Source organism: Salmo salar, chromosome ssa03, assembly GCF_905237065.1.
Source record: "Salmo salar chromosome ssa03, Ssal_v3.1, whole genome shotgun sequence".
NCBI lineage: Eukaryota > Metazoa > Chordata > Actinopteri > Salmoniformes > Salmonidae > Salmo > Salmo salar.
The window spans coordinates 81,072,628-81,086,467 of record NC_059444.1 but is presented as its reverse complement, the minus strand read 5'-3'; the positions used below and the strand labels follow the sequence as shown (position 1 = coordinate 81,086,467).

Genomic DNA, 13,840 nt, shown 5'->3' with positions numbered 1-13,840 from the left:
GCACACACACACACACACACACACACACACACACACACACACACACACACACACACACACACACACACACACACACACACACACACACACACACACACACACACACACACACACACACACACACACACACACACACACACACACAGAGTTCAGCTTGATCCCTCCAGAAGGACACCTATAAAAACAGCCAGGGACAAAAATATAAAAACACTCAAATGTCTGGATAAAGACAGAATCCACTTTTCCTTGTTAATTTTCACTTTTGTTTATTATCTACTTCACTTGCTTTGGCAATGTTAACATGTGTTTCCCATGCCAATAAAGCCCTTGAATTGAATTGAACTAGAAATAAAGGGAGGATGACTGGGTGGGTTGAAATCACCTTGTGCAGAGAGCAGTGTCATTTGCATGGTGCATAATCTCCAAGGCTCTGCCATGCAAATGAGCTGGAAAGCAGAGATGAGAGAGATGGACAGGAGGGAAGAGATAGAGAGATGGAGAGAGGAAGCAGAGAAGAGAGGGAGAGGGGAGAAAGGGAGAAATAGACAGAGAGAAAAGGGGGGTAGAGAGAGAAGTGGAGACTTCGGGAATGGATGGCTGTCAGAGAAGGATTTATTCGTGGAGAGCCAGGTGGCACAGATCCAGTAAATCACTTAACACCACCAGACACTTCCAATCAAAGTTACAGAACCCCGACTGAGAGCTCTACCAGTCTTCCAATCAAGACCCTCAGAGTTACAGACACACACAGAGAGCTCAGCCTGTCTGATGGGGAGTTAGAATACAAACGGTTTCAGGGACACATAAGGCTGTGTTTCACAGGCAGCCCAAGTCTGATCTTTTTTTTAATGAAGTCTGATCTTTTGACAAATCAGATCATCTTTTTTTGTTTTGATAATAATTGGGCAAAATATCAGAATTGTGCTGCCTGTGTAAAGTAGAGTATATGGCCCTGATATCATCCTTTACCCTCCTTTCTTGGAGTACTTCAACCTTCCACTCACACACCGTGGAAATACCTCTTTCTGACCTGAGAGAATGAGGATTTCCACATGCCCGCACACATGCCCACACAGATCAGGCGTTCACCAAAAGCTCTAGAGAGCCCTCTCTATTGTTGAGATTGAGAACATTGACAATTGAAATCCAAGACAGCTTCATAGCTTTCTAGGAATCAGGAAACATATTGCTCCTGAGAAATGTTCAAGATATATCATATATGTTGTGGTGCTCCTTATACAGTTGAAGTCAGAAGTTTACATACACCTTAGCCAAATACATTTAAACTCCGTTTTTCACAATTCCTGACAATTAATCCTAGTAAAAATTCCCTCTGTCTTAGGTCAGTTAGGATCACCACTTTATTTTAAGAATGTGAAATGTCAGAATAATAGTAGAGAGAATTATTTATTTCAGCTTTTATTTCTTTCATCACATTCCCAGTGGGTCAGAAGTTTACATACACTCAATTAGTATTTGGTAGCACTGCCTTTAAATTGTTTAACTTGGGTCAAACGTTTCAGGTAGCCTTCCACAAGTTTCCCACAATAAGTTGGGGGAATTTTTGCCCATTCCTCCTGACAGAGCTGGTATGCTTGAGGTCATTGTCCATTTGGAAGACCCATTTGCGACCAAGCTTTAACTTCCTGACTGATGTCTTGAGATGTTGCTTCAATATATCCACATACTTTTCTTTCCTCATGATGCCATCTATTTAGTGAAGTGCACCAGTCCCTCTGGCAGCAAAGCAACCCCACAACATGATGCTGCCACCCGCGTGCTTCACGGTTGAGATGGTGTTCTTCGGCTTGCAAGCCTCCCCCTTTTCCTCCAAACATAACAATGGTCATTATGGCCAAACAGTTCTATTTTTGCTTCATCAGACCAGAGGGCATTTCTCATCAAAGTACGATCTTTGTCCCCATGTGCAGTTGCAAACCGTAGTCTGGCTTTTTTATGGCTGTTTTGGAGCAGTGGTTTCTTCCTTGCTGAGCGGCCTTTCACGTTATGTTGATATAGGACTCGTTTTACTGTGGATATAGATACTTTTGTACCTGTTTCTTCCAGCATCTTCACAAGGTCCTTTGCTGTTGTTCTGGGACTGATTTGCACTTTTCGCACCAAAGTACGTTCACCTCTAGGAGACAGAACGCGTCTCCTTCCTGAGTGGTATGACGGCTGCGTGGTCCCATGGTGTTTATACTTGTGTACTATTGTTTGTGCAGATGAACATGGTACCTTCAGATGTTTGGAAATTGCTCCCAAGGATGAACCAGGCTTGTGGAGCACTTGGCTGATTTCTTTTGATTTTCCCATGATGTCAAGCAAAGAGGTACTGAGTTTGAAGGTAGGCCTTGAAATACATCCACAGGTACACCTCCAATTGACTCAAATGATGTCAATTAGCCTATCATACGCTTCTAAATGCATGACATCATTTTCTGGAATTTTCCAAGCTGTTTAAAGGCACAGTCATCTTAGTGTATGTAAACTTCTGACCCACTTGAATTGTGATACAGTGAATTAGAAATGAAATAATCTGTCTGTAAAAAATGGTTAGAAAAAGGACTTGTGTCATGCACAAAGTAGATGTCTTAACCGACTTGCCAAAACTATGGTTTGTTAACAAGAAATTTGTGGAGTAGTTGAAAAACAAGTTTTAATGACTCAAACCTAAGTGGATGTAAACTTCCGTACGTCAGGAGACTAGTGGGTTAATAATATATCAATCACACTCCACACTGCCCTTTCCCACCTGGACTAAAGGAACACCTATGTAAGAATGCTGTTCATTGACTACAGCTCAGCGTTCAACACCATAGAGTCCACAAAGCTCATCACTAAGCTAAGGGCCCCTAGGACTAAACACCTCCCTCTGCAACTGGATCCTGGACTTCCTAACGGGCTGCCCCCAGGTGGTAAGGGTAGGGAACAACACGTCTGCCACGCTGATCCTCAGGGCTTGCGTGCTTCGTCCCCTCCTGTACTCCCTGTTCACCCACTACTGCGTGGCAAAACACAACTCCAACACCATCATTAAGTTTGCGGTCGACACAACAGTGGTCAGCCTGATTACCAACAACGATGAGACAGCCTATAGGGAGGAGGTCAGAGACCTGGTAGTGTGGTGCCAGGACAACAACCTCTCCCTCAATGTGAGCAAGTCAAAGGAGCTGATTGTGGACTACAGGAAAAGTCGGGCCAAACAGGCCCCCATTAACATCGACGTGGCTGTAGTGAAGTGGGTCGAGAGTTTCAAGTTCCTTGGTGTCCACATCACCAACAAACTAGAATGGTCCAAAAACTCCAAGACAATCGTGAAGTGGGCACAACAACACCTATTCCCCCTCAGGAGACTGAAAAGATTTGGCATGGGTCCTCAGATCCTCAAAAAGTTCTACAGCTGCACCATCCTGACCAGTTGCATCACCGCCTGGTATGGCAACTGCTCGACATCTGACTATAAGGCGCTACAAAGGGTAATGCGTACGGCCCAGTACATCACTGGGGCCAAGCTTCCTGCCATCCAGGACCTCTATACTAGGCGATGTCAGAGGAAGGCCCCAAAAATTGTCAAAGAGTCCAGTCACCCAAGTCATAGACTGTTCCCTCTGCTTCCCCAAGTCATAGACTGTTCTCTCTGCTACTGCATGTTACCGGAGCACCAAGTCTAGAACCAAAAGGATCCTTAACAGCTTCTACCCCCAAGCCATAAGAATGCTGAACAATTAATCAAATGGAAACCCAGACTATTTACATTGACCCCCCCCCCATTACCCCTACCTACATGTACAAATTACCTCAACTGACCTGTACCCCCCGCACATTGACTCGGTACTGGTACCCCCTGTATATAGCCTCGTTATTGTTATTTTATTGTGTTACTTTTTATTATTATTACTATTAATATTATTATTAATAATTATTATTATTTTACTTTAGTTTATTTGGAAAATAAACTCTTAACTCCTTCTCGAACTGCATTGTTGGTTAAAGCTTGTAAGTAAGCATTTCACTGTAAGGTCTACCTGTTGTGTTCGGTGCATGTGACAAATAAAGTTTGATTTGATTAGATTTTTAAGCCTTGAGACAATTGAGACATGGATTGTGTATATGTGCCATTCAGAGGGTGAATGGGCAAGACAAAACATTTAAGTGCCTTTGAACGGGGTTTGGTAATAGACACACCGGTTTGAGTGTGTCAAGAACTGCAACAGCCTTGGTTTTTCACGCTCAACAGTTTCCTGTGTGTCAAGAATGGTCCACCACCCAAAGGACATCCAGCCAACTTCACACAACTGAGTCAACATGGGCCAGCATCCCTGTGGAACGCTTTCGACACCTTGCAGAGTCCATGCTCTGACGAATTGAGGCTGTTCTGAGGGCAAAGGGAGGGAGGGTTCTTAATGTTTGTTATACCCAGTGTATATCATATAGTAAATGATGTACTGCTCCTTATGTATCAAGAGACTAGTAGGTTAACTATATAGGTCAAATCAATCCTGGAAGGTTTCCTAGACAGACTCAGGACCAATGCCGACACAAACACACAGCAGGGGGAACTAGAAAAGAAAGACAATTAACCGTGTAGAGGAGAGTAAACAGAGGACAGAGATAGAGGAGACACAAACATACAGTAATGGAACTCAGAGAGCAGCATTTACCAAGCGACATAACTCTCCTATTCTCCTTTAATAAACAGCAAGTCTCTGCAGGCTACAGTGGGGCTGCCTTTCTAGTTTAATATCAGGCAGCTAAAGCTGCTTGACAGATCCCAGGAGAGGAAGGAGGGAGGTAGGGAGAGAGAGGAGGAAAGAGAGAGGGACAGGGGGGGTGAGAGGGAGAGAGGAGATTCAGAGAGAGAGAGAAAAGAGAACGTCAGACCCAGAGAGAAAGAGATGGGGAGAGTCACTAGAGATTGTTAGAAGAGAGCGCAACAGAGCGGCCCATCAGAAAATTCAGTTGAAGATTAAATTAAAGTCCCAGTAAAAAAGTCTTAATCTTCTGAACATTCAGATATCATTAAGGCCTAGAGGGGGGCAGCAGGGTTCAGTGCTGTCCCCAATCAATACTTGTATTACCAGAATAATTGTATATACTGGTGTTCCATATCACACCATTTATTACAATAATATAGAATGCCATTCCTGACAGTCTGTCTCTTTTCATTAGGAGAGGATGGATGTACCCTGGAAATATACTGAAATAAATGAAAATACACCATAATAACTGAAAATACACATCATGAAATCCCATATACTATTTCACTGGTTATTGCTCAATAGCTTACCTTTGTGTTCAAGGTGGTCTCTCTGTCCTCAGTGGCTTTGTAGACCCCTGATGGCAGTTCCATAGCCTGCAGATCAGACAGGAGGAGAACTGAACCAATCAACCAGTTGGTTCCAGAATAATACATTCATAGCATCTCCATAGGTACATATCTGTGACTATTTAAAAAATATATTTTGATTTAAAATTCCTGCTTCCTACTTCCTTGATTCATTTTTTTCAAATGATCCTCAATTCAAGCTCAAACAAACAGATGACACGTGTAAATTAAGTGTATGCACGTGACAACAGAACACTCACAACCCCTGCTCACTTACTGTAGGCTACAGCACTGTCTATTTGGCGTTATTGTACTAAAAACCATTAAAATGTAAATGCTAAATGTTCTGATTGATTCACCCCCAACATCTGCCTGGATACCATATCTCCATGGAGACCATTAGAACACTTTTCCAGTCTGTTTGTCCAATGAGTTTGTTTTCCTGTTTATGCCTGAATGACAGAGGCTATACATGTACCATTACCAGAGTGCTAGAAGAAATGGTGCAACACAACAGAACATAGAACTAAAGGGTTCGATGCAAAGCACCATTAATTCACCAGTGTAGCCGACACAATGTGGTACTGGAACAGAAGCATGTTGTCTCTGCTGCTGAGGTAACAATCACAGTGGAGAAATAACAACGCTTCGGGAACAAAGACTGTAAACGGCAGGGAAAGGATGATGGTGTGAGAATGGTGTGTGTGTATGTGGTGGTGGGAATGTGAGCAGGTAAGCATGTGTGTGTGTGTGTGTGTGTGTGTGTGTGTGTGTTGTGTGTGTGTGTGTGTGTGTGTGTGTGTCAGTGTAGGCTCTGCAGAAGAGGAAGGGGAGGACCATCCTACTCAGTGAATACAAATAAGATTTAAAAAATGTACATTAAAAAAATCTTTTTTAGATAGAACTATACTAAATATATACACATCACCAAATACCTGATTAACACGCTGTTTTACAATGGTCTACAGTAGCTTCCACAGAACGCTCTAGGGTAGCACTATGGTGTAGCCGGAGGACAGCTAGTTTCCGTGCTCCTCACCTCCTTCCATTAACCTACAAGGTAATTATGCCAACTTCCAGAGGACGTCCTCCAACCAATCAAACTTTTGCAGTATGAACTTACATGTTGTCCATCCAATCAAAGGATCAGAGAATTAACCTGGTACTACACATGTGTGATTTAGAATGTGGTTCAGACTCATAGACATCACCCCCATCCCTCTTTCTCCTCTCCTTTCCCCCATCCCAAACCTAATTTACAATCATCTGAGAGTCACGCTTGAGTAGCACACAGCCAGATGACTGCTTTCAAATAAACCAGACCTGATTGAGTACATCAAGCCATCTTTAAAGTCCTTCTCAATCTGACTGGCGGTCGCTGCAGGGTATGAGAAGAGGGTTCAGGAGTGTGTGTTTGTGTGTGTGGTGAGGGTGTGCAGAAATATGACTGTCCCTCGTTGCAACGCCTGGAGTCCATGTCTATAAGGCCTGGGCATTATTCAAAATCCCCTTTTCTCCAATCTCTGATAGGATTTACAGTCTGTCAAGATTCTCCATGTGGAAAACACCAGCCTAGCATCCATGTCCACTTTAAAGAAACACGTGTAGATTTTCCTCAGGGAGTCACAGATAGGATCTACAGCTCAACATTAAATTCACTGTGCAGGAAACACACATATGCAAGCAGGTAGGCACTCACACACACACAAACACACAGTGCTTGGCTCTGTGACAAGGCTCCCTCCCTCTCCAGCCCCCCAGGGGTACACCCACCCATACACCACAGCATGAAGACCCACCTGGAGAGTACGACCCCCCGTCACACTCCCATCACCCACCTGGAGAGTACGCCCCCCCGTCACACTCCTCCATCACCCACCTGGAGAGTACGACCCCCCGTCACACTCCTCCATCACCCACCTGGAGAGTACGACCCCCCCGTCACACTCCTCCATCACCCACCTGGAGAGTACGACCCCCCGTCACACTCCTCCATCACCCACCTGAAGAGTACGACCCCCCGTCACACTCCTCCATCACCCACCTGGAGAGTACGACCCCCCGTCACACTCCTCCATCACCCACCTGGAGAGTACGACCCCCCGTCACACTCCTCCATCACCCACCTGAAGAGTACGACACCCCGTCACACTCCTCCATCACCCACCTGAAGAGTACGACCCCCCGTCACACTCCTCCAGCACCCACCTGAAGAGTACAACACCCTGTCACTCTTCCCCATCCCTCATTGACTTGAGGGTGCCAGCGTAGTGCAGTATTTCCCAAACCAATCTGTCCTTAGGGCCCCCAGCTGTACCACATACTGCGTTGATCTGTTTGCGTAATTATGTCAATGTTTGGTATGACAAGGAGTTGGCATGATAGCACAAATGGGGACATTGATCTAGTCCATTTCCAAAACTAGCACACCTGATTAAATGAGTTGTGACTAGTGGGGAGAAACCCTGCCTCAGTGGCTCAAAGCAGGGGAGAACAGACTGCCCGCTTGCATTGAGGATTTCAAGTTAAAGGCTGACTGCAGTATTGCAGGCATTGTTTCCAGTAAACAGGATCCTCATTATACTGAATAGGAAATTGACGATCTTCGTGGTCAATATTCGTGGATATATATTTTTTTCTCAAACACAACCATGATATCAATAATTGCTTCTCTTTCACCAGATGTATGTCCTTGAACCGACTACTTTAAAATCACACACATATGAAGTTATAAGGATAAATTAGTTGCTGATGGCAGCCTGCAATACCGCTGTTGGCATTTCAATTTGAGATACTCAGTGAGAGGGGGCAGCACTGAGCTAACCTGCAATGTCACTTCCTGGAGTAGCTCAAACTGTGCATGCAATGTTTCCAAAAACTCCTCAATGTAGCAAGATGGAGACACAATGAAATGACACTTCCTGATCATCAAATGCGCAACTGAGCATTCTCATAGGAAACAATGGGGTGGTGTCATCGATGGCTTTTTCACAGTTTATAGCACAAACCCTAGGTAAAACATCTCAAATATACAATGTTCACCATCCTACATGTATCTGCAAACTGTACTTTCACACACCCATATATGCATGATTAAACACACATATACACACACAACATTGCCACAGACACACACACAGACAGGCACCTTCTCCCTCCCCGTCGTCCCCCTAAAGGCGGAGTCTCTGATTGTTTTAATTACTCACAGTGATCAGCCTGATGAGAAACCATCACACCGGGGAGAACGAAAAACACCTCTCTTTCTCTCTCTGTGTCTACAGTATCTTTCCTTTCTTTCTAGATTTCGGCTTCTCTTTCTCACAACAGTCTCTCTCTCTAGCTCCAGTGCTTCGTGATAACTGGTGTGCCCGCACGATGTTAAAGCATCACTCTCTCTCAGCCTCCCTCCTCCGTGACCATACAGACTGGCATTGTTCTATCCCCCTGAAGGAGTACCCCTCGCCCCAAAAGTGACCCTGTACGACCTCCGTTATCACCCCAAATTCCCCCCCGTTGTTTTCGTCTCCTAAACAGAGATCACCAACCACTGACCGACAAACTTCTATCCTGTGAACACATCCATCCCTCTATCCCTGTTTCCCATCTAATTGACTTTACAGCCGTCTTTTAATTAACAGAGGCCCTGATTTGCATACGTCTGGGTTCATTTGCATACAGCCAGGGGAGATTTGCATATGGCTGTAGCGCCCCTCCCCTTGCATGTCTAAATACTTGACACAGAGCCAGGAGCAGCGAGGAATCTGACGTCAGAGGCTAGAGGGAGAGAGGGAGAAAAGAGACGTCAGGGAAGGAGGGAGAAAGATGGGGAGGAAGAAAGGATGGAGGTAAGGTGGCTGAAAAACAGCTAAACAATAGGGAGGAGAAGAAGCAGATGGTAGAAGAGGAGCTGGAGACAAATGGGTGACAAACACCTTGAGATGGGGGGGTACACACACAAACATGTACACACACACACAAACAAGGCGAGTGTACAACTGGCACATAATACCTGCACAGATTTCGCCATCAAATGCTAATTAACAGCGATAACAGGATAAAGAGATGCATGCTAAATATTGGTACTCATCCTACAAACAGTCACTCATTGGAGACACATAGGCTCTATGCAGATGAGCTGGGCGGGATCGGTAAATGAGACGCAGTAACGAGATGCAGTACCCTAACAAAACTTGGTAACAAGATGCAGTAACCTAACGAGATGCAGTAGACTAACAAGATCCAGTAACGAGATGCAGTAACCTAACGAGATGCAGTAATGAGACCCACAGACTAACGAGATGCAGCAGCCTAACAAGATGCAGTAACGAGATGCATGTATGGTAACCACGTTTGACTCCGTTGCATTGATTCCATTCCATCCAGCCATTACATTGAGGCTGTCCTCATTTAGCTCCTCCCACCAGCCTCCTCTTACATTTAGTGTAACTACATATCAACCACTGATGCTACAGCAAATGGGCTCTATATAGGGAAGTGCACTAGGGAATAGTGTTGATTTATCAAATGGTTTGTTTCATCTTGATAGACACATTCTGATTAGTCACAGGAGCCAGTCTGACCAATGACATTGAGAAATGGCACCCTATTCCCTATGAAGTGCACTACTTTTGACAACCAGTGCCCACTAAGAGTCCGACCAATGACATTGAGAAATGGCACCCTTTTCATTAGGTCCACTACTTTTGTCTCTGCCCACTGTAATTCAGTTAATGAACCTCGTCCCGAAGCGTGACTGAGTGGTCTGTCTGACTGGTAACATGTTAGTTAGTCAGTCATTTTTTACTGTGCTGCACCTGCAATGTAATCTGGCATCCTTATGTGAAAGCTGTTAAAGTAGTGTGGCGAGGCATGTACAGTTGAAGTCAGAAGTTTACATACACCTTAGCCAAATACATTTAAACTCAGTTTTTCATAATTCCTGACATTTAATCAAAGTAAAAATTCTCTGTTTTAGGTCAGTTAGGATTACCACTTCATTTTAAGAATGTGAAATGTCAGAATAATAGTAGAGAGAATGATTTATTTCAGCTTTTATTTCTTTCATCACATTCCCAGTGGGACAGAAGTTTACATACACTCAATTAGTATTTGGTAGCATTGCCTTTAAATTGTTTAACTTGGGTCAAACGTTTTGGGTAACCTTCCACAAGCTTACCACAATAAGTTGGGTGAATTTTGGCCCATTCCTCCTGACAGAGCTGGTGTAACTGAGTCAGGTTTGTAGGCCTCCTTGCTCGCACACGCTTTTTCAGTTCTGCCCACAACTTTTCTATAGGATTGAGGTCAGGGCTTTGTGATGGCCACTCCAATACCTTGACTTTGTTGTCCTTAAACCATTTTGCCACAACTTTGGAAATATGCTTGGGGTCACTGTCCATTTGAAAGACCCATTTGCGACCAAGCTTTAACTTCCTGACTGATGTCTTGAGATGTTGCTTCAATATATCCACATTATTTTCCTGCCTCATGATACCATCTATTTTGTGAAGTGCACCAGTCCCTCCTGCAGCAAAGCACCCTCACAACATGATGCTGCCATCCCCGTGCTTCACGGTTGGGATGGTGTTCTTCGGCTTGCAAGCCTCCACCTTTTTCCTCCAAACATAAAGATGGTCATTATGGCCAAACAGTTCTATTTTTGTTTCATCAGACCAGAGGCCATTTCTCCAAAAAGTACGATCTTTGTCCCCATGTGCAGTTGCAAACCGTAGTCTGGCTTTTTTTATGGCGGTTTTGGAGCAGTGGCTTCTTTCTTGCTGAGCGGCCTTTCAGGTTATGCTTAAGATACTTTTGTACCTGTTTCCTCCAGCATCTTCACAAGGTGCTTTGCTGTTGTTCTGGGATTGATTTGCACTTTTCGCACCGAAGTACGTTCTTCTCTACATGTCTCCTTCCTGAGCGGTATGACGGCTCCGTGGTCCCATGGTGTTTATACTTGCGTACTATTGTTTGTACAGACAAACGTGGTACCTTCAGGCGTTTGGAATTGCTCCCAAGGATGAACCAGGAAAGCATGTACCTTACTTATATTTTTAGTTTTTTTTTAAGGATTTTGCATAAAATGTTTGAATGATTTTCTTTCTGTATTTTTTTTTTCGTTTTTAAAAGAAAATAATAAAATGTTGTATATCACTACTACAAAAAAAGGTAAATTAAACAGGAGTTGTTCAATTTGATAAACTCTTTGGTTAGTGTCAGTTGATCTCAAAATGTATTTGTGAGAACGGCAGAATGGTGAACTTACTAAATTAAATGAGAGTTTGACTGTGTGATAATAGGTTGCTTCTTGTGTAAATATTTTCTGTCTGGATTTTAATGATTTGTATCGGCCTAGGAACAGTGGGTTAACTGCCTTGTTCAGGGGCAGAACGACAGATTTGTACCTCGTCAGCTCGGGGATTTGATCTTGCAACCTTTCGGTTACTAGTCCAACGCTCTAACCACTAGGCTACGCTGCCGCCCCAGATGGGAGGGGTTGATGGGAGCTGAAGGCTGGGACTAAAAACAAACAGAAGATAACTCATGTAAAATATACTGTATCCGTAAAACTAATGTATACAGTATGTATAAGCAGGAAGTAGAAGCCTAAATATTGTTGTCCATTAGTTTACTCCAATTAGGTGAGGGGTGGTAGGGTTATTGGAAAATAATATATGGGGAAATGATGCAGATAATTACATTGATATAAGCCACAATCTGTAATATTAAAGCTGATCCACCCCCTAAAAAAAAGACAGAGTTCCTGTTAACTCTAGAAGTCTCTGAGGGACGGCTCATTCATTAGATATTACACAGACACACAGCTTCATTAGTTAGTACACAGACACAGCTTCACTAGAGAGCACACAGACACACAGCTTCACTAGAGAGCACACAGACACACAGCTTCATTAGAGAGTACACAGACACACAGCTTCACTAGAGAGCACACAGACACAGCTTCATTAGATAGCACACAGACACACAGCTTCATTAGTTAGTACACAGACACACGTGCTTCATTAGATAGCACAGACACACAGCTTCATTAGTTAGTACACAGACACACAGCTTCATTAGGTAGTACAGACACACGTGCTTCATTAGATAGCACACAGACACAGCTTCATTAGTTAGTACACAGACACACAGCTTCATTAGTTAGTACACAGACACACAGCTTCATTAGTTAGTACACAGACACACAGCTTCATTAGTTAGTACAGACACACGTGCTTCATTAGGTAGTACAGACACACGTGCTTCATTAGGTAGCACAGACACAGCCTCATTAGTTAGTACACAGACACACAGCTTCATTGGATAGCACAGACACAGCTTCATTAGATAGTATACAGACACACTTGCTTCATTAATGAAGGTAATTTCTCATTAGACCTGGGCTGCACAACGCTGGACGTCTGCCAAGAAGACCAATGAAGGATGAGGGAGACGAGGAGGGAAGGTTGGTGAAGGATTGCAGCTGCTCTACCACTCTCCCTTTATTTCTTGCTCGTTTGCTGTTTAGGGAGTATTTTCAGACAGGGGTGTGTGAGTACAATACTGGATGTGGGGGTCTGGATCTTAACCTAGTGGGTCGGTTGGGGGTGGCCGGGCGAGGTTTGCGATGGTTGCGGGCAACGGGTACTGGCATGTTGCATCTGTCTGCTAATGCCAAGGGGAGGCGCCATTTTGAATACGAAGTCTCCCTCTCTCCATTTTGAAGACTGGGGGAAAGAGGGGGAATTGCACTCACTCTCTTGTGCACACACACAATAAAATATACATATAGTGATGGAACCATATGTTTTTTGGAGTGTCAGAAGTAGGAGATATTTACCTTGTAAACCTGGAGGAAAATAAATGTTTAGGCCTATGGGTTAACATGATTTACATCCTATATATGTTCAACTAACGTCACTGTGAAACACAACCCTGGCCCCCGGATCGATCCGTACAGGAGCTGCAGACGTCGGGTCTGTGAGGCTAAGAGGAGATGCTAATGGAATTGACAGAAAAGGAGTGGCTAGCGTGTTAGCGTTAGTGGCTGTGGCGGGACAGAGGTACTAAAACTTCAGCAACTCACCCACAATTTATCACACTTTCTAATGAGAGCGCTGGTGAACCATGCTGCTACACGCTGGCTTGTCAGTAACTGTGGGCGCTTCATTGGCTCCTTCATTTCACTGTGGGTAATTAGTGTAGTGTAAATGCAATTCAGCCGTGCAACACGAGGCAGCGATATCGATTACTACTGGCTAATCAAGAACAGGCTAATGACTTGGCAATTAAATCTGCAGCTAGATGGTATTAGATCAGTAATGCAGTCAATAGTTCTATACACATTTTCATATAAACAACTTACCAGTTTCATCAAGTTTAAAAATCTAACTTTTTCTAACATGTTTAAGAGTATAAAAATATATACAAATCTTATAAAGTATGCAAAAAATATAAAGGTCTAATTTCACGATGTAACAGTTGGAAAAGGAGGAGAAACTGACAAGGAAA

General features: G+C 43.8%; 1 protein-coding gene across 5 annotated transcripts in view; it reads right to left on the bottom strand.

Moving 5' to 3' along the window:
* The window catches only part of LOC106606600 (trinucleotide repeat-containing gene 6C protein), a 136,856-nt gene extending 131,183 nt beyond the window's left edge, over positions 1–5,673 (bottom strand). For 3 of the 5 annotated variants that reach the window (XM_045715581.1, XM_045715583.1, XM_045715586.1), the window contains exons 1-2: positions 5,607–5,672; positions 5,291–5,356 (exon numbers count right to left, since the gene is read on the bottom strand). In XM_045715581.1, the coding sequence (XP_045571537.1) occupies positions 5,291–5,353 (63 nt within the window). In that variant the 5' untranslated portion in view covers positions 5,354–5,356; positions 5,607–5,672. Of the gene's footprint in view, positions 1–5,290; positions 5,357–5,606 lie in introns of all 5 variants that reach the window. The other 2 variants (XM_045715582.1, XM_045715587.1) reach the window with 1 other exon arrangement.
* Between the last annotated feature and the right edge of the window lie 8,167 nt (positions 5,674–13,840).